At 40.2% G+C, this 25,512-nt stretch overlaps 1 protein-coding gene across 1 annotated transcript in view; it reads right to left on the minus strand.

Annotated features, from left to right (window-relative positions):
• Positions 1-25,512, minus strand: part of LOC102694770 (protein kinase C epsilon type) — a 128,522-nt gene that overhangs the window by 63,579 nt on the left and 39,431 nt on the right. The window contains exon 2 of the mRNA XM_015362794.2: positions 24,580-24,643. Within this exon, the coding sequence (XP_015218280.1) occupies positions 24,580-24,643 (64 nt within the window). The remainder of the gene's footprint in view (positions 1-24,579; positions 24,644-25,512) is intronic.

Consider the following 25,512-nt stretch of genomic DNA (forward strand, 5'->3'; position numbering starts at 1 on the left):
GTATCGATGGCACGGCTCGCTGGGAGAGAGCTGGTGAGAGATGCTCAGCTGCTCCAGGTGCAGCCAGGAAGCCTTGTTAGCGGCGGCATGAATGGCACTTCAGAGGCGTATCGGGCGCAATCATCAAGCACCATCCGCGGCTTTTCATACTGCGCACTTGAAGGCCGTCAGGCAGGACCGGTACAAAAGCAATTGTAATTAAAACGATATTATTTTGCAGTCCAGTGTTTCCAAACGCAACTTGTGAGCAATGTTCAAATCAGACAACAGAATACTCTGACGTGCAAACTGACTCCCTGCTCAAGCGCTGAACTCTGCTGGGTCCAGTACGAACAGCAGCAATGAGGGTGAAGGGGGCAGGGGTTCTGCAACCTTTGAGATCACCCCCTCTGGCACTGCGTACGCCCCTGTTTTCCTAAGACCTGAGTCACAAAAATACCAAAGAGAAGAATCTAAAGAGGCATCAGGAGGGTGTAAAGAGAAAAAATATATATCTGAAATTTTTTTAAAGTTTACACAGAGTGTTGGATATGTTACGAAAAATTAGGTATTATGTTATGGTTAATTTAGTACAATATTCACAGCCTGCATAAGGCTAATGGCAAATAAGCATTCTAGTTACTCCACTGAATATTTGAGAGCAATATTTTAAATTAAAAGTGCATATGCTTAACTGTAAACCATTCCTAATTCATAAGGCACAACAAGAAGCAGGTCAAATCCAAAATGTAATGCAATTCTCTTCCTGCTGCTGGCTCAAAAAAAGCCTAAATGTAACTTTTTTACCACCCCTAATTAAGAGCAGTAATTAGGTAATTTAGTAATTCAGCTGTCAGTGATAATAAGCAGTTTTCGTAGTTATCATATAATACTGGAATTTCCTTATTTTGATATTTAGTCATTCATTTTTTTTAATAATTCATTTTACTGTTAGCAGTTTCTTTAACAGTTTTTAAGAAAACCCTTTTAAAAATGCGAGTTTTGCAAAACTCAGATTGTTAGTTTTCTTAATATATTAGTGTATGTCTTGAAGAAATATTATAAAATAAACTGAGAGAAAAAGAAATGGGCATTTTAAACAGGTCCAAATTTAGAATGTATTTAATATTTAATTTTTATAACCGTCACGTCCACATTGGAGATATTTAGCCCTGTGTGAACTAGACTTTAACACAAATGTGCATAACAGAATAAATAGTTAAAGCTCAAAACACCACAGACTTTCCCAGCAGAATGCAAACTTTTAAAGACTCTTTTAGCATGTAGGGACAGTGATAGCACTTTTTGTTGCTGAATTTGGCATTGCTATTAAGCTATTGTTTGTTGTGGAATAACTGTAACTGTGCAGAACAGAAACATTTTTCTTTTTCACCCTAGAATACATTATACAGCCCACAGTTTGATATATTGTGGTATAGGGAATGTTGCACTCATTGTTTTCTTAGGATACTTGTATATTTGATAACTTACTAAAATATCAGATTGAAATTCTTGAATAATCATTATCATATACAGTATATATATATGACATACTGTAGAAATATCAAATACAAAGAATATAAAGCCTTATTTATTCCATGGAACAGTTGAAGACTGATGCACTATCAACTGAAAGACTCCCGATGGTCACAACACAAAGTATCACCAAATAAAGACAAAAATGCACTTGAAAAGATCAATTTAGCCAGGCTAAAAACAGCAGCATGGCTTGGAAAGCAGAATTAATTCCATTGTTTGGCCAGTACTGCACCCATGTTTCAGTTCGGTAGCTGACATTTCAGAATCTGCCTTTACCGATGTATTCTGGGATTTTCTGCTTTCCTAAACCAGAGACAATATTAAAAGGTCTGGTTATTCAGACAGTCAATATCAGTAATCAATGGCTATTCAGTGGGACAGAAAATTGCTTTATGTACTGTAGTACTTAAGGTCATGCACATACCTTAGAGCACAGAGAACAAAGACACAGCATCCCTACAGTATGGAGAAGAGAAAATCCATACCAATTTAATTAATCTGTCACTGTTTACACACAGCTGTCTGAATGGTTAAAGTTTAACCAGTTTTAACAGGTTATACTGTAATCTGACTTCACCTCCATTTCCTGCAGGATAAGGTCCAAAGACTAAAAGCAGAAACAAAAACCTGTCTAGATGAGAGCAGACGGCAGTGGAGAAACAATATCAAAACAAAAGATGTGAGTCTGGGCATTGAGAGACAACCAGAATTTTCTCCTCGAGAGTTGTAACTTACAGACTGCCTGGGTGGAGTGGGCGGTTTTATTATTTTATTTTTTTCTTGTTCATGCCAGCCTGCTTTTATGTACATTCATTGAGATGGTGGAGCCCTTTGGCATCCAACAAAAGTCTGTGTGAAAGGAAAAAAAATAACTTCAGAGGGATTTTCCATCTTGAAGAAAAGCAACTGTAGTGTCCATCTCCCAACTGGTGAGCTGAGAAGATTTATTCAGTATCTTCAGTGGCTGTGTGCCCTAGGGAACCACCAGACCTGCCTCTATTCCCTTCCAGTACAGCATAGCCACCTACCTGGTCATTAGTGCAAGTGGGACTGACACCAACAGTTGTCTGGTCCATGCTGTCTGACATCTGAGATGCATAATCTGAGCTCAAGTAAAAGACTGTTAACTTCACTTTGACAAATTAAAAGACTTCAAGGAAAATAAAAGGACTGCCCTTGTGCAAAGGATTGCTCTAAGATATGAAGCATGCCAAAAACTAAACTGACAAGTAATTCTTTCCAAGGGCTTTCCTAAACACTGTTTTTGACCACATAACTAGGGGCATCAGCAGGCTTTAATACTGTTTTTAATTAAGCCAGTTTTGCCTACAGTAATTTACCTTAAAGCCTCTGAACTAATTCAGATTGTTCAGGCGTGCCCTTGGGTAGGATAAAACTGCATAGCAGCAGAACGAAAGACAGCCTTAGAGCGTTTTTTATTCCTTACTGCTCAAAGTAAACAGCATGCAGCATGGGTTATCTAACTAGCCATCTGCTAGAATGTTAACACTGCCAGGAGGCAGCATGGGAGGCTGCGTTCTCCCCAGAGAGAGAGTGAGTTCACAGCTGTGAGCCGCCCGCTCTTGCCAACCTGTAATAACACCAGACACAGCTCTGAAAGTGCTGACCCGCTCTTCCGCTGCTGGGATGACTGAAGAGATCTATGAAATGCAAACTCTTGGAAGATTCCGCTTTCATGGTCCAAAAATCTCATTCTCTGCCCTGATCATTATTCTCTGCTTGGGTTTATTATTATTCCCCGAGTTTGTGTTTGGATGATTGACACTAGTTTTCCCCCAAACCGTAGCACCCAGTTGTCTCAGCATCATTGGGAACTAGTTTGGGGTCCCTCAGCTCCCCCTGCAAGTTCCCCGCCACTTGCAGGCTTGCAGTGACATCAGCAACTACCCCACCAGTCTCCACTGAAGCTCCTGTAAGTTGCTACAGAGCTGAACTGCTCAACCGGTAAGTGGATCAGCATTCACACCCATGTGGATACAGGAGTCACTGCAGTGAGCCGAAATGAAGAGACACAACGGACAATACTAAATCGGATGGGCATATATATCCAAGCCTCTATAAGCCTCTATTTACAACTGGTTTCTTAATTTTCAAGATAACAAGGTGTGCGTTTCCTCACTTGTGTTTCACAGTTATGAAGAGATTTTTGCTACAATGAAGGCAGACCCTTCAAAACCAAATGGAAGGTGCCAGTCTCATAGTGAGAAATACCATCCTCATATTGAGAACTCTCTATAGCCTCTCACAACACAGTACCACAGTGCATCTACATTCTTAAGAGGTTTTACACAAATTATTTATTTTGTCTATTTACAGTATCTTAACTAACATACCAATGCAAATAGGATAATCACAGTGTTCTTTGTTGACTCAGTGCTCCATTTTGATAGAAATAAGTAATACTCGGTGATTTTGCTAGACCCCAGGAACAAATTAGAAGATTTTACAAATGGGGACATTTTACAGATTTTGACTAAAAGAAATTTTGTTTTCTGTTAATGAAGGTTTACCTTACAAAGACTCTGCTGAACAAATTTTTAAATCGAGGGATGTGTGCTATACAAAATAATTGGCGATGATCTATTTAAATTTAAAAGAGAAACAAAAATATCTTGAAGATGTGTTGCCAGCATAGCAAATTTTAGCATAGTAAATTTTAGACTGGAATGCCCCCTGAGGAACTTCTAGTGCCTGAAGCACAGTGTCTGTGTAGTTAAGGAGAGGGCAGCTTTCCTACTCATTAGTTACATTCTTTTTTGGTTCTGTTGTTCATTCTTCAATTTTTTTTAATTAAGTTTTCTCAATAGAGGACATATGGATCTGAAAATTAAATTCCTTTCATCCATGGGTGTTTCCAAAACCCACGAAAACGCTTTGCCCCCCCTCAAACAAAACCTAAACATCGAAGGTGACACACAAAGTTAAATAAATGACACCCTACGGAAATCTTCACACATGAACAAAAGAAAGAACGTGAGAAAACCTCTACAAAACTGAATGTTAAGAGCAGGTGGTCTTGCTAAACCTTAACCTGACCTTCCTAAAAGAAGGTAAGGATGGTTTTGCTGTGTTAATCCGACGCTGGAAGCGTTCAATTCGCAGGAAGTTCAAAGAAAGGAAGACAATTCATTTCTTGAAAGAGAAATATTTTTCACGCGCCTGCCCTGCTAGTGATGCCCCTGTTCGTGCCACCCCACACACTGTACGTGGCTACCTCTGCGGGCCTTCACTGCCCCTCCCTCTCTCGCGCCTGTCCGCTGGGCAGAGAAACAGGAGCTTTTCCACTCAATCCCACGGCAGACTGTGAGGTCATCAGTTTGTTTCCATAGTTACAGGCAGCAGCATGTAAAATAACACCGCAATAAGATTTCTGAGAAAATTAAGTTATTGCCAGTTAATGTGTGCACTGTGAATTCAGGGAAGGCACTGGGTTAGCGCGAGCCGGGAGAGCAGATGGTGCAGAGTTCTGCCTTGTACATGGGAAAGGCTAAAAATACCGCTTTACTCCAACACCGCCTCTCCTTAGCATGTATACGTGAATACATTTGCATAAAGAGTCAGAAACTACAGTGGTTCGTTTCAATCTGATGACTTGCAGAATAAGACAGAACTTGTGAATATGGATTGGTGCTGGGGTTGAAATGCAGGCTAAAGAAGAAACTGTTTTTGCAGGAAAAGAAAAAAACAGCTGACAGAGCATAACCGATTATATTTTTTTCAAATGCATTATCTATACATGTGGTCTACCTCTAGACCTAAATGAGCTTCCCTTCTGACTGATGAAAGGAAATGCACTTTAGGCTTCAGAATGCAAAGTCCTCATAAATATCTAATGGTTTAGCTGCATTCTGTGTTCAAAGGTCCTTTGTGTTCCTAATACAAAAAGAGAACTTGGGCTGCTTTGTAGTTTCTTAGTAATTTCTGACTAGAAATCCTAAGCAGGCCTGCAAGCTAACAGCTATGAGGTCTGCAGGTGACAAACTGTACAGCCCTGACATAATCTACTGGCTTACCTGCTATTTTCAGCCCCTGACCAGGGCAAGTTTAAATCACTAAACCCTAAGTCCACAGCCCACACACTCACATGACTGGAGAAACCTGTAAAATGCCTGGTCGCCCACCTGCAGCATCGTATTCCTTTTACTAGCTCCTGCACACCTTTAGAAGGTGTCCATTACCAAATTAGTTTTCACACCAGATGGCAGTAGAAAAATTAAGCAACCCCAGCTGTATTGTAGATTTGCCAATGTCAATTAAATACCCCATAAAAGGAGGCTGGCAATGTGAAAAATGTGATCAGCCTTGATCCTCTTGCCTTGGGTAAAACTGCTTAAATGGTCACTTGCTTAAACTTTGCAATCACAGCTGCAAATCCCATGTGTTAATATATCTGTTTTATTTGGTACAGTATTAAAAACTTTTTAGTGCTTAGCAATCTTACCAATTAAATGTTTTTAATACTGTTTTTAATACTCTGTCATTTTTCCCTTTATTTTTGGTGAATTATATTCACAGAATATATGTTGTCTTAAATATTTCAGGTATTTGGATGAATAAAATAATGTGGTAGAGATCATTTTAAAATATTCAGGGATTGGGCAGTTTTTACCAGCCAGTATCCAACTGATCAGTCCTGTCCAGGTCTTCAACAATCTCTGCAGACCAAATAAAAAGCTCACAAAAATAAATCAAATATATTAAAATACAACTTAGTATCACAATGTTTCGAGATCAACATTAGATGACCTTCTGTGCCATGTTAGAGATCCTCTTAAACAGGGTCACTTAAAATCTGAATGTCTTTCAGACTGTGATAACCTCATGCCTGAGCTTCAGAATCTGCTAAAACCCCCCATTTCTTTACATGAGAACAGAGAGAGCTCATAGCAGCACATTAGTCAGGAGGCCAAAGGGTATTTGCAGAGTGTTATCTGGCCGTTATCTAACCCTGGGACCCTGTGCAGCAGAAAGTGAGAAGCAGATGATGCTCACCCTGGGAAGGCAAGAATGCAAGAAGAAGAAAAAAAACCCTAATGACTTTGCTGCTGTATGAAAGCAAGCTTCACACACTGCTGACATCATGGCACCAGCTCCAGCTTTCCAGGCCCCAGGCTACAGAGACATGCTGCTTTTGACCGGCTTTATTAATCCGCAACATGCTGGCAGATGTATTGGACCCAGTTGACATCCATTACCTTGCATGGCTACTTGCACTGCCATCTGCAGCTGCAGGGCCTGGGAAACAACTTGCACCGATTTGCTCTCTGCTAGAACTGGTGCAAATTTCACATTACAAGGGCGCATTAAAAGATTAAATCAACTGCAAGAAATCAGTGCCCGTTGGATGGTGTAACAGCACGCACAATAAATCAACACATGCAGGAATACATTTGCAGCTGTGCCCTGATTATTTCAGGACACCGACTCCAAACATCGATAGAATGTTTGCATGCAAGTCTCAACCATTCCCACCGGGGGAAATGTAAAAGCACGCGCTGCAGATCTGAGGTCACTGTACTAAATGGAAAAATCAAGCAATCCCAACCTGTTAAGGTTTTTTAAGCAAATGTCAAAGCCAGGTGGTGACCATGAAGAAACAGTAAATAGGAGTGATAAGCAAGAGCCAGTACAGTATATCACCAATTCAAAATATACAAGGAGGCAAAGTGTAGACTTGCTATACCTTTGAAAGGACCAAAAGGCATGAATACATCCATCCATTCTCTATCTGCTTTATCCAATCCAAGGTTACAGGGGAGCCAGAGACTATCCTGACAAGCAATGGGTGCAAGGCAGGGTACACACTGATGGGAAGCCAGTCTATCGCAGGGCAGACAGACACAGACACACACTCATGACAGGGCCAATTTATCCAGAAGGCAGTTAATCTACCAGTATGTCACTGGACTGTAGGGAGGAAACCCACGCAAATGTGGAGACAGCAAACAGACTCCATGAGGACAGAACCCCAGGAATTCAACTCAGGGCCCCAGAGCTAGACAGCAATGCTCAACACTGCAAACAAATTCAGCGGTGTGTTTATTTGAGGAAACAGAAAAAGTAGAGAGGAATCTAAAAAGGACTGTCAGAGTAACTACATTTGTAAAGATTTATTCTACTAAAATATTATAGAAATGATTAGGGTGTCACTAAAACTGAAGCTCAGGGAATCCAGGTAAATGTGTGGTAATGGATGAGAAAGACATGGTGGATGTGCAACATTACCGCCATGACCGTGAAAAACATTTACCCTGTGTATCCACAGACACTAGGTGGTGACACTACTCCTGCGGCACTGAGCACTAACGGTAAGTGACTTCAGCACACTTTTGTATTGCCTCCATCAGAAAAAACAATTCCATAAATGACTACTGCCTCTGATATCCCTGAATATTAAATATTGAATTGAACAAGGTTAAAAGGGCCGTGGAAGAGGAAGAGGAGAAACCATTTGCCATGTCCCTTAGAGAGGCAGACAACCTTGCTAAGAAACTGAACGTGCTGTGGTGGGCTGCGGTCGGAGGCTAGCCTGGAGCAGGGGTGTCAGCTAAGACGGAGAGCAGCGGTGTTCCCCTCCTGCCCACTGGTGCACTTGACTGAAGGACCCCGGAGGAGGCAGGACGTCTGACCACCTCGCTGGCCGCCGCTCCGATAGTGTCAGAGAAAACCAGGTGGTGCGGACAGCTCACTCCTCTTCCCAGAGCTCAAGTATTCCCTACTGCTCCCTATGTACTACTCCCTTTCTAGGGAAAAAAACCCCAATACATTCCTAATTCTGTAACATCAAAAAGAAACAATCACCAAAGTGCCTTAAGCGAAGGTTCTGGAAAATGTACATGGTACTTTACAGCCTTGTTGTGAGGTTTTTTTTGGAAAAAAAGAAGGGTACACTTAGTGAGTAAGGCCCTGATACTTGAACTGGCGCCCACTTACAGGCTCAGAGCATAGTGCCATTGTATGGCAGCAGTACATGAGCAGACAGAAAGGAACTTATCTATAGACTTCCATTTAAAGTCATTACTTAAATGGCTATATGCCAGAGACAGACTTTCCATCTGATGACTGAAATAAATGGAATGACTTCACTGATCAATGCTGAGAGGACAGAAGCTTGTACACACTTTGTCTTTTGAGAAATTCAGTCAACATCCCAAAGGCCCCAAATTAGTTCCCATTTATTGCAGTATTAGACTCTTTGTAATTCAATATATAACATTACTTCAGTAATGAATTATTTTACTACTTTCCCTAGAATTATGTTAATTTTATGGTGGGCAAGAAAAAAATGATTAAATGTCAATTTACAACAGGAAAGAGTACTTCACCAAAAGAGGGAAAAAGTAAAGACTTTTTCAGAAGTAATTTGTGTAATGTATACTGCCTTCAATATGTACTGTTGCACTCTTCAGCGTCCAGAAAGCTCACAGAACCATCATCTCAACTGGAATGGATAAGGAACTGTTGCTCTGGATAGACAGTGACCTATGACAAAGTGGTCAGGCTTATTTCCCATACTGACTGCCTTTCTCCTCTCCCCTCTGCCTCATGCTCACTCTCGGCCTTACATTGTCATTCTCCAGTCCCAAAAATTGTGCCTGCTGAGGCAGAGGCACACAATTCCTGTAGTATTTAACAGCATCAGCAAACCGGCTCTCGATATTAAAACATTAAATCAAGAAGCACCTACTGGCATTCAACTAAAAGGGAAACTGTTTTATAAAATATTTGTGCACAAGGAACAGGTGAAACTCAGATACTTTTAAGTGTGTGCACCAAATCCAGATACTCTGAGCAAGGCTTGGTTAATTAGACTTTCCAAGTGGTTTTGCTAGTGAAGCTGCTCACTGAGACCACAGATTGGGCCCTACAGTACAGGCATTTCTTGTTCAGATAAGTCAAGTTTAATTAACTGTGAATGGGACTGCTAAGTGGTGGTGAGATCCTGTCCCGCTGGGGCAGACTGGGTTGAGTTGACATGAGTTGGCTTGGCGCTGGAGTACTGTACTGTAGCTTGGCATCTGTGATCTAGCTATTGCCAGTGAGAGAATTTCACTCTTTTAATCAATGTTATAACTTATGCAAAGCAGCGTATATCTGTGAAATGACAACAGTGAAGAAATATGAGCAGATTTATTTTTTCTCCTAATTCTGGAGAAGAACTTGTAGAGTGGAGCCACATGAATTATTTGAAATTAAAGGACAGATATATATAAATGAGATCTGCATAAAACTACTGCTGTTGCACAACACTGTGACAATAAATGGTTTTAGCTACCTTCCCTTATAGAAGGCAAAAATGTTTTTATGTGAGGAGCACCAGAGTAAAAGTCAAAATCGCCACAGATTCAAGTGAACTTTGTTTGATTTGTTAAAAGAAAGAGGAAATTTTACAGAAGGGAGTCTGGAGAACTGGAAGCAGTTGCCAAAGCAACATGACTGCCTCAGGATATTCTCCATCACTCTGGCAAGAACGGGAGTGTGTCCTTGATTACAAGATGGGCTTGGAGCAGGTCCAGTGGAGCTGCTCTATTAATCGTGGAGTGGAGCCGCTCTGCAGTATCGGAGCAGGCTGGAGGAAGAAGGTTTGGAGTTGGTGTTCTATTCTTGCATCTCCAGCCAGAGGGCGGATGAAAATAGCTCTATGCACAAATACAGTGCTGACTTTCTTCCACGGCCTATTTTAGGATACAGACCAGAGATTGATCACCCTTGATTACCAGGACAGTGTGCTAATTTACTCTGGACTGGAGGACCTGTGGTGTTGTACATCATACAGCCAGATCACTGTCCTCACCTGAGGATAACTGGCTAAATGAAGAACCTAAGCTGTGAGCAAAGAAATACTGAAGAATCAGAAAAAAACAATACATCTTCTGTAACTCTAAATTACTATTTTACTTTTTTTACTTTTATCTTGAGTCACAGGTGCTGGCTGTAGTGGGAATGTCATTCCATTTCATTGGACATCATTGATATCAGTACAAGGGCAGGAAAAAGAACTGCAAATTTTTGCCTGGAGAGATTGTGTACATAGTTTGCCATATACTTATAAATGGTTCTGCCTATATATATGTTTTCCATTAAGATAAAACTGGAATAAAGCTTCTCAGAGAGTTGGGCACTGAAAGGCTGCCTAACTTTTTGAGCCCTCCCATTGTCCCAGTATTGTCAAACTTATCAGTACGGAAGTTGACAGAATCACGAGATCAGTCTGCTCTTCGTGAAAGGTTGTGAAGCTGACGAGCAGCTAACTTCCCCTTCGTTACTTTATTTTAAACTGAAATCACACCTCGACGCAACAAGGGTAGCTCACAAGCTGTTTTTGCATTTGCAAGTGATGATTAGTGGCCTTTTGCAAACTATTTCTGCTCTTCTAGGATAGTAAGAAACACAAAACTTCCCGCAAAAATCTCAATCAGATTAAGCAAAAATGGATTTGCTCACAGAAGGAAAAATTAACCAGATTCACACCATGAATTTCTGTGGAGACTCAGTACAGGAAGGATGAAAAAGAAGTTAGCTCTACACAATAACCTTATCAAATTTTGTTTAAAGCTAAAGAGAACTTAAGGTACAGAAATCTTTTCTAGACAGTTGTTAATGCAGATTATGTTAAGGGATAATGTTGTTTATTCAAACAAATTTTGAATAAATGTGAACCTCTGGCTTCATAGTCAAAGTATTATTAGACACAAAGAAGGGGGAGCCTGGTCTTTTTCATCCCCTAGTTGTTTTTTAACCTTTATTACTCACATTCAGGCATGGGAAAGCATCTGTATTCACAACTAATTAACAGTGCAATCTCTTTTGATCACTGAGGTCTAGGGTCAGAAAGATACACAGAAGAGAATGGAGACAGGGTCCAACAGGCACATGAATATTTCTTCTTTTTTCATGTATTCAGCAAATAACCTGTGCTTGCCCACACTGTCTGCATGATATGAATGTAATTGATGTTCGTGAAGTGCATGGTCTTTTGAATTCCTTTTCCTTTTCAGATCACTTCATTACGTCGCTCATAGCACCCACTTGCACCAGCCATATCAGCTGCCCAGCTGGCACTGACAAGACATCAAAGCAGTGTGCATTCACAGACAGCAGTGGCGCGTGTTCCCTCCACATTCACATTCTAATGACCGCATCTCATTGCTTTTTTGAACAGCATATCTTTTGCTTGTCTGATTGAGCAGTATATATATATACTGTATATACTGAGAAATATGTAAAACCCCAACAAAGGTCTTTCAGATCCAGTAGCATTTGTTATGTTTTAAGGCCTCTCAGGACATTTTATTATTTTACCTTCTTAGTTTAGGTTTTGCAGTACCTGGATGGATATTTTTCTGGTGCTTGAGAAAAGCCCAAGCAAGGAACTTAATTACTGTTCTCTTAAAGTAGCATTTCAAAAATGGAACCAAATTAACTGGTTGCAAGAGTGTACATGTTTCTTAAACATTTTCCACAATAAAAGGCAATAGGGCCTTTTAAGAAAGTTTGAAAGAAGACAAAGCCTGTTATCAAACAGACTAATACAGGTTCAGTTCTTATGAACCAAAACTAAAAATAAACAGCTATTTTAATTTTGCTTCATACTGTATACACTAGAAAACAGCACAAAGACCTTGTCATCACTGTCATATATAATATGTACAGGAACAGGTAAAGATTTATTTCATGCTGAAAGAAAAAAAAGAAACACAACGTTTCATACTGTATGTCGAGCCATCTTCAAGTGTGTGTTGCAGGAGGATAGCACCTTACAGTGTGAATAAAGACCATTGTGAAACAATACTCTTGGGAGTGGGTATTCTCATGCAGTTATGCAGACATGTGTCTGTAGAGAACTTTTGACACCAGAGGTTTTAAACAGGTGCTCAGAATGGCAGACATGTACTAGTACTTGTCCATGTATATCAGATGACCTAATCCGATAGACATACACATGTATGGACATTTGCAAGTTGAACCTGTAAGTTCTACTGTTTACTGTCCAAAGGCATTCAATGCAGGACAAATAGTTCCCATGATTTCTGGAAGAGAATAACTGAAACTACAAACCAAATCCTTGTAAAAGCTAGTCACTGACGCCATTACTTACTTTATTTAAAGTTTCAGCACAGGAACTTGTCCTACAGCTACGGTATGACATTTTTACCATCCTTACACTGGAGCCTTATGTAAGAGACGTAACGGATGTACACATCACGAGTGTGAGGTGAGTTAACGTCACACAGCTGGCTGAGCAGCATGGCAGTAGTGTTGGGATTGGTCAGGGAGTGCTTTGACTCCAGGAGCAACAGAGATTACAGTCACCTCCTGGGTGCCTGCAGGCTTGCACCGGCCTCAGGGAAGGGTGTACAACTCCTCTAATAAGTGCTGAACCTCCTGTAGGTTTCTGTAAGGGTTTTAAAGTCTAATGAGAAAACGTTTTAAGGGAATCTGGATCGGAGGACCTGGTCTCCACTTCCTGATTCTCCCTGTGTGGGCTCAGTGATTGTTGGTGTGAGCCATCTTTAGGCATTTGCCAATAAAATGATAAACTTTTCGACAGCACTGGAAGCCTGGTAAATACTACACTATACTAGTGTGGAAAGCTGAACTAACTAGCTCCATTACAACAATCTTGTACAGTTTCAGTCAGCCATTAGCACAGGGAATAGATTGAGAGGCTTTAGTGCTTCAGCAAATATTCAGTCATGACCTCTCCATACAGTAGCCTTATTTCAGCTGGAAAAAGGGGCATTTTCCTTGCTTTGTTCTTCTTTCAGTTCCCCAGTGTTTTGGAGAAAAAGACAAATTTTGACCATATTAAAGTAAAAAAGAAAACAAATTTCCTGTATTTTCTTGGATGATGTCCTGCATTAGATAACCAGTAGAAAGAGCTCTAATGTAAAGGGCAGAGCAGAACTCTCAGCAGAAGCCATTCACTGACACTACACAGCACTCCGAGCTGTGGGAATGCAGAGCTGAACTGTTTACAGGAACAGGGAGCACCCCTTTGTTAGTGTCTGAGAGTGGAAGCTTGTCTACCGCGTGCATATGAGCATTTTTATCTAAATCACGCAGTGTGACACAGCAAATGGCTCTCCTATACTAGGTGTTGTTGCCAAGGAGTAAAAAGGATGAAAGGGCAATCAATAAAATATACCCTTAAAAGAAAATTACTGCTGAAGCTACACCTACTGTAATATAAGCAGCAGAGCACACCAAGATATGTTTATGGAAGGAATGATCATTCTAGGTCTGCAGAAGACAGGATCTCTTTTCATAAACAAGAGTCCTTGTGCTGCACTGCTGACACAGTTCATGGTGAACTTAATATAGAACTTACAATGACCTTATTTATCATCTCCTTCACTTCAACTTCACTTCACTTCACTATCAACTTCACTACACAATTGCAATTAGGTCTCCTGCTTTTCTATAACACATGCTTGCTAAAATAAAGCGCACAGTTTGCTCCCTTGTACAGTACTGTTAGCGACGCACATCTGGATGAATTGCACTGGTTTTGTTTTTGCAGCTACAGTATCTGCCTGGCAGGCTGGCTAAACAAAATTCTGCATTTGTATTTAATGTTTTCTTCCTTGCTCTTTGAACTGTAGAATGGATCTACTTCTGCAGCACTTTTTAAGCCTCTCTAAATGTGCATCTGATATGCTACAACAATGTGGGACATTGTGTGCAAACAATAACACACAGGCACGCAATAATTGACCGTTTGTTGTAGCACAGAGACAACACAAATTAAATCTTGTGAGGCAAAGCTCAAAGGTCCGGACAATACACAGCAGGCGGTAATAGCACTGTAATCCCTCATTGCTGAGACAGCTAAGCTGAAGACAGAAATCTCCCCTTTTTTAATTTCCCTTCAAAAACTTACTACTTCTTGCTCTGGTTTGTTAATTACCCTATCGTTAAATGGGTGCTTTAACATCGATTTGTGAGCAGTCAAGTGCTGAAGGTAGTCCAAGCATCATCTGTAATACAGACCAGTAAACACTGAGAAGAATACACTTTTGAGGTGGATCACTTTCATGCTCTCATCTTCAGTGTGTGACTGCTTAGTCCAGCTGCTGTTCCTTTTTAAAGTGCAGTGGTGATACGAGGGTCTCTGGATTACTTAGAAGAACACATTTGGAATTGCTGATGAATGCTGCACAAGAACATCTTCAGAAGCTAGAGTTCCTTCCGTAAAAAAAAAAGAAAAAAAATTTAGACGTAAAATCTCACATAACCAGGGTCCTAAGATCATAGATAAAGTTGACTGAAAAGTAATTTTTGTTCAGCACATTTGTCCCACTCTTGCAAATTCATTCTTAGACTGACAATAACGCCAAGATAAACATTAGCACCTTTAATGGAGTTTTCTCACTCCCAACCCCCACCAAGTCAAGAAAGTAATCTTTTTCATAATCCCCAAATGCATTTACTTTATTCTGTTTATCTGGTACTGAAAAGGCTCAATTATTGATCTCCAGGCTCTGTATAGACACTCATATTAACCTTTATATTGAGACATCTGTAGCATTTCATTACACAGCAACTACTGCTGTTTTATATACAGTAGTTATCTTATCTTTTGAAATATATTGAGACTAAGTGGGTCACCCACAGTACCTGATGGTCAAATAAGTCAGTGAGAATTCAATTCAGCATGCACAGGGATTGGTGGTTGCATCTGCCTGTCACTGCAACAGATTCCAAATCAATCTTTAACTTTTAAGAGTTTTTCTAACAATAGTCTATTTCGGCCAGCATCATGACAAAAGGCCTTTAACCCTCCCTTCCTGTTTAACTACTGCGAGACTCAAGGTCTTCACAGCACAGTGAGAAAAAGCCTGCACTAGTAGGCCCAACGTACTGTAGGGAAGTCCGCATGTTATTTATAGAGACCTGGGGACAATACACTGTGCCACTCAGCGACAAAACAGATAGCACTCGTCTCCAGGGATTGAAAAAAAAAAACGACCGCAGTAGATAGGCGCAGCAATTTCCTACACTACACAACGACATCACTTCAACTACACACCCAGGTACTACATTCAGATTTTGAAGCTGAATTGTGTTTTTTTAATGTTTCTTATTTTTTCCCTTGAGTTAAGGAAGGACCCAAGACCTCCACCTCAGCAATGAACGCCAAGTCAGGTCTGTTCACTTAGGAGTTCATTTTACTGTTAGTCATGCTTCAGTATTTTTACAGATGAAATATGTGATTCACTAACATGTGGAAAAAAACAGTATACTTATGTATATATACAGTGCAGTATTTACAGTATGAACACAACATTACTGTTGTTCATTTAAATAATAATTTATACTTGTATATATTCAATGTTTTTTTTTATTTACTGTTATAAAACTGTTTTACTTTAAAAGGCATTTAAATATTAAATAAAAGAGGTGTGGGATCAAAGGCTTGGAAACAATTTGCACTCTTTTTTCCACTTAATAAACAAATGGTTCATACTGAATATCTCCCTGATGTGTGCCACTAGGCGTCCTGGTCTGTAAGTAACACTAATGTGCTTTAGCACTGCAATGTATTTCCTGCACATAAACAAAGTTAATACTTGCACACATGGGCTTTGTGCTTTGGCATGGGCTGATGGAAAATCAACTAAAAACAACTGTTTGGATCAACTGGAGTACAGTGCAGTAGACAGGATCTAAACAGCAGTTTCATTAAGAAAAAAAGGGAAAAAAACACTTAAATTAAAGCATCTTGTTGCTGTTCCGATTTAGAAGTACTCATTGAATTAATTGAGCATAAAGGATTATTTTAAGCTGGCAAAATATACAAAATAAAGCTAAAAATTCACATGATTTACAAATCCCAAGTACCACTTCAAACATACCATACAAACATACTGTACAGTATGTGTAATGTAATCATGAAAGGGCTGCACAGTGACACAGTTGGTTAGCATTGCTGCCTGGGGGCCTTGGGTATGTTCAAACCGGTAGGTTAAATGGTTGCAGAAAAACTTATACCTACTGTAGTGTGAGTGTGTGCATGTTTGCATCTGTTTCAGCTCTGTGATAGACTGGTGTCCTGTCCTGGGTTTTCCTCAACTATCAGAAAATTGCTTATTCCTTGTCAGGGATACAACACCCCCGAATTGGCCCTGAAGCACAGGATGCAAGGTAAGACTATAACCCCGGATATGAAGAAGCCCCATCATTGGGTATACACACACACACAGGACAAATGTACTGTAGATAGCGATTACCCTAGCCAGTAAGACTTTGGGAGGTGGGAGGTAACCACCCAGAGAGACATGCACAATCAAACGCAGGGCCCAAGAGCATGCTGCCATGCCACCTTGCCACCTGCACACACCAGAGCCATTTGCAAATCATTTCGAAGCAGACCGTCCACTAACAAAACTCCTGTTTGTCCCTTGAACTGCCTGGGTGTCATCTTGGGTGGAGCAGTGGCACTGAGGCTAAGGATCTGTGCTTGTGGCTGGGAAGTTGCCGGTTCAAATCCCATGGCCGGCAGATGTATCCTACTCTGTTGGGCCCCTGAGCAAGGCCCTTAACCCCAACTGCTCCAGGGGTGCTGTATAAATGGCTGACCCTGTGCTCTCACCCCAAGCTTCTCTCTCCCTGCCTGTATGCCTGTTTGTCTCATGGAGAGAAAGCTGGGGTATGTGAAAAGACAAATTCCTAATACAAGAAATTGTGTATGGCCAATACTATCTTATCTCTTATCTTGTTCTCAGTCTAGGTCTAGGATTAGACACCCCACCCAAATGCATCTGGACAATTACAGAATTACCAATCTGTAATAAGATTTTCATTAAGATTCAGTTACTTTCAGATGGTCTAGTGGTTAATATTGTACATGATGTGTACAAAATTTCAATTTATTTTTTCCAGGGAATTGTAAAATACATTTACGTGAAGGAGGTGCTAAAGGTACAGCCCTCTTTCCCTCCTCCCCCCAGACTGAGTCTATCCAAGGTCTACAGCAATTTGCTTTAATGATTTAGAAGCTCAATTATCATACCATGTGTTCAACAGAGGCTGTAAACTTAGAAGATCTACTTTCCTAATCCATTTATGTCCACTCTGGCTTTCCATTACATTGGGTTGAGAGCCAATTTATGATTGTGCCTACTGTAGACACAGTCTGCTTTTAGTAAAAATCTCAGGGATGAACAGCCATTTGCTATAACTTTATCCATCACACAAGAGCCTGAATTCAACTTGCATGCTTTTAGGGTGCTGTATATCTAGTATTCTCTTCTGATTGAAATAACTTGCAGCTGGGCATGACTCTACCAAAACAATATGTTCAATACGTATGCAATGTAAGGAATAACATTATCAATGTTCTTGGAAGTGTCAGAAGTACTGTCATTAGGACGTATTCTCAACTCCAGATTTTAAGTGTGTCCTTTTGAACACTAGGATGAGGGAGAAGACGGCTGATTGTTCAGCTCCATATGCCTGCAGCCAACTATGAGCACATTAAACCTCCATTTGAATGAAAATTTAAAACTAAATTAATGCCCAACCCAGACCTGAATTAAACTGGATAAGCCTATAATGTATCTTTAAGGAAAATCAATTCCAAATCATGCCTCTTTAAAGATCAACATAATATTAATACAAACTCTTAGAAATTCGATTCAGTAGCAGTCTACAGGATTATCATTTAAATAATGCGAGTTTTTACTCCAGTGAAAAGAAGCTTCAACTGCATTTACTGAAAATACGTAAAGAGTTTCATAAGCATGCATAAACCGTCTTTTAAAACAAGAACCATCATAAAAGACAAAACCGAGAGGCCATTATAAAATGAAAATAATGATGCCACTGCAGAAGATACAAATACCGTCTTGAACAGTAGTAAATAACCTTTTACTGTTTCTTGTTAACAGCTCCCCCGCCACCCTGAACTGGATGAAGTGGTTGAAAGATGGATGGATGGATGGTTCTTGTTATTGTGCATCTTGACAAACTGGCAGTGTGCAAGCAGTGAGGCTGTGCCCTTTGGAATGTCCCCTGTGTGACACAGGCAGAGCTCTCTGCCTTGTGAGGGAGCCTGTAATGATTAGTGTCTCAATTCACAACTGAGGTTTCACCACAGACTCTGCACTCAGTACGCACCATTTACAAACCAAAACAGATAATCCATATGATTAGGGTTATTAATTCAGTGACGGGTGTGCTCAGCTCCCTGCTGCCCAGCCCTTTGGAGTAACGATGGCTTTGCCTACTGAACCATTCCTCTGCCTGATCTGCCTGATCTGCCTGCAGGCAAAGAGCCTCTCCAGAACGAGCAAGACCAAATGGTTTTCGCAATGCTGCTTTTCATCACCAGGCCCTAATGTATTGCAAAATCTCACTCAAGCTCAAATTTGAAGGATAATGTCTCTAGCTTAATTAAAATAAACAAAATGCAAGGTCCCATTTAAAGTTTAGGAAAACACCTAACTCAGTACACTGTAGGTGTTTAATGTGTTGAAACAGGTTAGCATACTCCCAGAACATTTTTGATCCCCAGATGAATTTGCCTGGGAGCCCAACAGACATATTGTATGTTATCACAAGGTATGATGATAGGACAGGTCACTGGACCTCTCGGTGCGTGGCACTTTCATTCGGTACATTGTGAGAGACAGAGTCAAGTTGCAGCCTGAAAGCTTGCAGCCTGAAGCACAAGGCTTGGCAGTTTATTCCTTGCAGACAGAGAAGGGCTTTCCAGTAGGCTCCTGTTTCAGAACAGAAAAAGAGCTGTAACAATCAGCAACCCCTTCCTTTGTTTCCGTGCTGTACATCACCTCATCTAGGGCAGACTGAACTGTGGCAGAGGGACAGCAGCCTCTCTACTGCAGGCCTGCAGACATGAATTAGGATTCATAGCTGATGGAAAGTCAACTGCCACCAACCAAAGGGAAACGCGCCATTTGGTTGTATTTTATCAGTGCAGAGACTTTAGGAGTATATAGACTAATTAGGTCTCTACTTTTTTCTCTCTTTGGTTGGATCATCCTCCTCTGACAGTTATTAATCCTTCTGCCAAAAAAATGGCAATATCTTTCTGATATAACCAATTGTGATGGAGTCAATTGCTAAATCCACTAGTGTTGTATGTCATCCAATTCTATTTAAATCACCAGGCCTTCTGCTACTATACCACTACTGTAGGATAGGGCAGTGTTTTGGAGAGAACTATTTCTGATACAGTATTTGTACCTCTGAGATTCACAGTTATTAGCACTATGGCAGGCCTGGGGATTAACAAAACAAAATTGCAACTCTAACAGTTTAGGCACTGCTCCTGTTATTGGAATTTTTTATAAACACCTGTTACATTAAAAGTACAAGGTCAATGCATCAAAATTCAACCTTTTTTACAAACCAGATGAGAGATGATACCTTCTTTAAGTATAACGGGATGTATTTCCCTGCTTGTTACAGCATTAGCTTAGTTTTATTCTGAGACAAAGGAGCTAATAAAACACTTGGAGAAATGCCACATGGGTTACAGTTTAAATTAAGGCTGTTGAGCTAAGTTCCTGTAATATACAGTATGTGTATCACTTGTCGATAAAGGAAAATCAAAAGAAATATTATTAAAGATTACTTCTTAGAATTGGTGCAATTCTGAAAAGAAATACAGTGAAGAGGGGATCCCTTATTTCATATCTTATGTGATATACAGTACTATATAGACAATGTACTGTATATATACAAACTCACTCCTAATTCTGTTTTTGACACACACACAAATCAACAGTCCTTTAAAGGAGATAATCCTGCTATGAAATATGAGACTTAGTTGATGACATGCAAAACTGTTGATGTGCTTTATGTAGTCTGCATGTTCAAAAGAGAATTGCAAATCCTCATATCAAAGATACCATTAAAGGCATACCTTTCTATGTGCAAAGTATGAGATGTCATTAAAGATATATTTAAAGTTTGAAGGCAGGGTCTTTAATAGCACTCAGAGAGACTTTCAGATATTTGCATCAAACAGAAACACCACATTAGATCTATTTTTGAGCCCAACCTGTAGGCATTAATTGTCACCTCCTGTGCCAGTGATTGCAAACCAATATTCTGTAATTATGGACACTGGTGGGATGTAAAAAAAGAGCCAGTGTGAACAATCGAAAATCGGAAGTTTTATAGCGATTTGGATTTATTTAAAGCACAAAGAGAAAAGCCTGGGTTTTAATGTTTCAGCATTCAGCATGTTCAATCTTTGAGCTCTTTTCCCTGTGCCCACCGTATAAAAGGGCTTCAGCATGCGTTTGCGTGGTTTGTCACAGAAGAGTGAAAACACCCAGTTTTTGCCTGAGCATCAGCTTGTTGAAAAATATTATAAGCTATGACCAACATCCTATTTCTTCACATTTTATTTTTCAATTTAAGCATTATTTAAAATCATTAAAAACTGAATGTTTTCTAGTTAAAGCTCACAAAAGAAATTAGGAAATCTATGAAGCTTTTATAAATAGATCACTTTGAAGCAATAATATTTAGAGTAGGCAGTAGTCTGCAAAAGTTCCCTAAAGAGTGCACTGAACCCTGGTCCCTGTGCCTTCTGTTGGGGTCCCTGGGCTGGGGGTTTAACACACACTGCAGAGCTGGAGGCCTTGGCACAGCTACCCAGTTTTCGCCCCGCATGGCACTTTACTTCAATCCTGAAACACAGTCGCCGTGCCAAAAGACAGCACGAGATAAGTCATGCTGCCCTTTCAAATTTCAAAGGAAACACTGTAGCTCAGTGGAGGGATGACACTTGTTTGGATACAGAGTCCTAAACAGCAAGTTGGTCTCGTGGTTCAAGGGAGATGACTGGTATCTTCACCCCACAAATTCACCTGAAGTTCACAAGACGATAAGAAAAAAACTGGCAAATGACATTCTGATCTATCTGAGACAAACACTTAAGTGAAAGGGTTCAACTGTATGCAACATCTATGCATGTTTTGCACAGGCAATTTTATTTGCATTTGAAAAACCAAGAAAAAGCTAAGTTAAATGCCCTTGGCTGGAAAACATCTCAGAATCATAGATGAGGTTTGTTTAGTAGCAAAGCTGCACTTCTGTACAGTGTGGAGAAGAAGTGTCTCTGTCAGTGGAGGGTCAAGGGCTTTTTGAGTTTGCATTTTATTTTTTTCATTAAAAAGAGGATGAGCCAGAATGAAGGAAATACTGCGTGCCACTGAGAGATCTTCCTTATACTGTACGTACTTGGATGGGCGAGGATACACACAAGACCTGATGCAGCAGGTAAGCATTTCCCAAAAACGTCCAATCAAATGTATTTTGTAGCAGCTTTGAACTGTAGGCACTCCTGGTCACAGGAGCAGATTGTAAACAAGACACCTTGTCAAACCTGTACTACTCACGATTGGGTCAGAAATCAGCAACAGCTGGGGGTTCTTTTTCTTACAGGTTTTCCTCCTGCATTTTACAGAATCCTCTGAGGTTCTGCCTAAGGAAATGGTAACTGTTCGTTCCCTGCCCTACCCAACATTACATTACAAAAATTGACGATCCGCACTATAAATCTCCCATCTACCTTTTCTCTTTTCACATCTACCGTAGAAATGAAGGAGAGGACACCGTTCAGGGGATTCAGTGCGTACAGCGGAAGGAATTGTTCCCAGTAAAAAGGGAAGCCTTGGTGACAGCTTCACTTAAGTAGAAGAAATAAACACCACTAGGGCGAAGCTACCAGCTCAGGCACTGAAGAGTACGGCTCGAACAGTCCGGGTGAGAAGTAGGCAGGTAAGCAAAGGGTGTCTGAAATTCATGATTATATCTGAGCAACAGGGCAAATTATTAGAAGCCCCCACCACATAACATATTAGCACTCTGCAACCTGCAAGATCATTTCGAACAGGACGTGACATGAATATTCCTCAAGGGATTTGCCACCCAGTCCCATTCCATTCTTTCAGCAGGATGTGGTAATCGTGTGTAGGTTTCAGCTTTGCATTCCACTGGTTTTCATTCAGACTGAGATCAGGGGATCATTCTGGCCTGGGGAAGGATATGGAAGTTTGTCTCGTGCCCCTCAAGTGTGTCACAGCATTGCCTGTCACTGAGTGTCTTTTGCTGAAAGTGGAAGACCCTAATGCTTTGGACAGTGAGTACGTATGTACTGTACCTCCAACAAGTAAGAAAAGCTATTTAATTGGAATACATACATTTTTATAAGGCATAGATTACACTGCATGTGCTGTTATATAGAAAAGAGGGGATGCTATTCTGCAATACGGAATGAGTTGGAGATAGAACAGGTAGAAGGCACCTGAGTTTCACACACCCAGCACTGTAAATGACAGGAGCTCCAGGAAGCAGCTTCTGAACGATAGCCAGTTAAGGAACTTGTGGTGCTGAAAGTAGGGCACCATGACCCACATTAAGTGTGTGTGAAATCAGGTCTGGTAGCAAAAGTCCTTGGTAATGAAATTCATTGGCTTGAGCCCTGAATAGCCCAACCAAGAAAAGAACTCCATGACTTTCAAGTGAATTATATAAACTATATGGAGGGCAGAAGCTTACTGACCCAGAATCCTCACACCTTGGTCAGCAGCATGGTTTCTGTTTTTTTTTACAACATGGGTATATTATACCTTAACCTTTTTTTTTGGGGGGGGGGCACTTTATGACTTTGCTTTTTCGTTTTAAAAATTCTGTCTCCAAAATCCAAACCAGTTTAGTAAGTTCTGAATTTTAAGTTTAAAGAAAAGTAAAAAAAGCATTTCCAGGGCTATCTGATATTTCTCTGGAAAATGAGAGGAACTGAAATCACCTTTTATCTCATCACTTGAGTATGTGCTCACAGCTATGAGAAAGGTTAAGATGTGGTAATGGGATAGACCCAGCATTCCCAGGCTTGAATTTGTCTGAATGTACAGTATATGGGTGTTCACTCTGGTTCACAGACTAAGGGCCTGCTCTAACAACAATAGAATTTCACAGCACACTAACCCCCAACCCTCCGACCAAGTTGACACAATGCCCAGAGTGCAGAAAACAAACATAAAAACCCTCCTGAGACTCTGGCTTAGAATCAGTTAATTCCCTAGGACACTGAAGGCCCAGGATCTGGCACAACATACAGTACGAACCTCTATTAATCCCTTTTTTGAAACACTGATGAGCTGAAATTCAATCCAAATGTGTGATAATTTTTTAAAATATATAGTAATGTCATGCAAACTCAGGTTAAATCAATCAGAATACAAAACCAGTCTGGAGCTAATCTATATTGAATTTATACATAATTGATAAAAAAAAAACTGCTGCCACAATAACTGAAAGCCATTTTATAACACATTGACAATGTGAAGTGAGCCCAGATGTCCTCTGCATGGTTTGACAAGTGTGGGTTTCATATCATACATTTTCTCACGATTTCACACATCACAGGATCAAATTAAACATTAGAAAAATCTATTAAACAGGCAAAATGACATATTAGCAGTCACTGTCAATGGGGTTTTCATCAGGAAACTAAAACCATGGAAATGCAGTATGACCAAGCAAAGAGACCTACCAACGCATAAGGCACGTTTATGCTGCCAGTTCTGTTCAGGATCAAATGAGTAAGTAACATTTAATCTTGCTCACAACTGGCAGTGTAAATGTGACTGTATCAGATCACAAGGTCCTCTGTACTTCATCTTGGTAGTCTGAATGTTTGCAGCATCAACAACCAACGTGCACTGTTTAGTGGAGTGGTCTATAAAACGTTTAGGTTTACTGCTATTACTCATGGGATAAATTAACTTAAATTAACCTTAATTTCATAACATTAAAATTGTTAACTGTGCAAAAGTACACCCATTTCTGCAAGTATTTTACAGTGGCATGACCTTAGAATGTAATCATGCGACACTCTGCACTGAACAACTGTACATGCAACCCTCAGGGTGAAACAATGTTGTTCTGGCTGAAGTAGCACAAAAATGTGAGAAGGTCCTGAACACTGGATCCTGATCAGAAATGGCAACACCTATTACAATGTTCTCACTGCTCCAAATTGAGCACCGTTCTTACCTTCACTGGAGGATCCTGAAAGATCAATGATGACATACACTTTTCCTTCTGGCTCCAGGTCTATCTGCAATTTCAAAAAAGGAAAGAAGAGACATTTAAAAAGTCAGCACTACTAGGTCCTTAACTCTAAAAACTAGGGTGACGTGCATTTCAGACTCAGAACAGGCATGTCTTTACGCAGAGGGTTGTGGAAGCATTGAATATGCTACACAGACATGTCGTTCAAGCGGATCCTCCATCTTCTTTCAAGACGAGGCTGGATGAGATCCATTGGCTCAATTAGCTTAAGACAAGCCAAATGAGACAGATGGGCTTCTCTCGTTTGTGACCATTTTTACGTTCTTAAAATGCTTAGAGAGCCAGTGAATGAAGGCTTCTGTTGGTTTCTCAGAATAACCATGCAAGATTCCCACACATTCCAGGCCTCATCCCTGAGTGTCACATGAAAACTATTGTGTAAGATGGGAAATAGTAATGCTTTAAAGATTGTAAAGATGGGGATAAAAGCTTGGCCACTTGGTTTAAGATTGCCTGGACTGTCGGAATTGAAGGACAACGTGTTTTGCAAATTGGAAAGTGCTACTGCACGGTTTTCTGTTATATTGACTTCAGTCACACAAAAGGGTAAAGTTAAAAAAGGTTTTTAACCAACTTGGGGTGAAAGAAAGTTAGATACTTAATCCTGAATGATCTATTAAAATTGGATCTAAGATATTGAGGATGAAAATTCTAAGAAATAAAATGGATTAATAATGTTTGCTGAGTACAGCAGTGATTTATCTCTAAAAACAATTGTTGGAAAGATTAATAATTCCAGAACACTGTTTGGATTTGGCAGCATTACTCACATTTAAACAGAGGCCATTAACAGAGCTACTTCAACAAGAACAAAGTCTTATATCTGCATGGTATAACAGTTACATGGCATGTCAT

This window comes from Lepisosteus oculatus, chromosome 17, assembly GCF_040954835.1.
Source record: "Lepisosteus oculatus isolate fLepOcu1 chromosome 17, fLepOcu1.hap2, whole genome shotgun sequence".
NCBI lineage: Eukaryota > Metazoa > Chordata > Actinopteri > Semionotiformes > Lepisosteidae > Lepisosteus > Lepisosteus oculatus.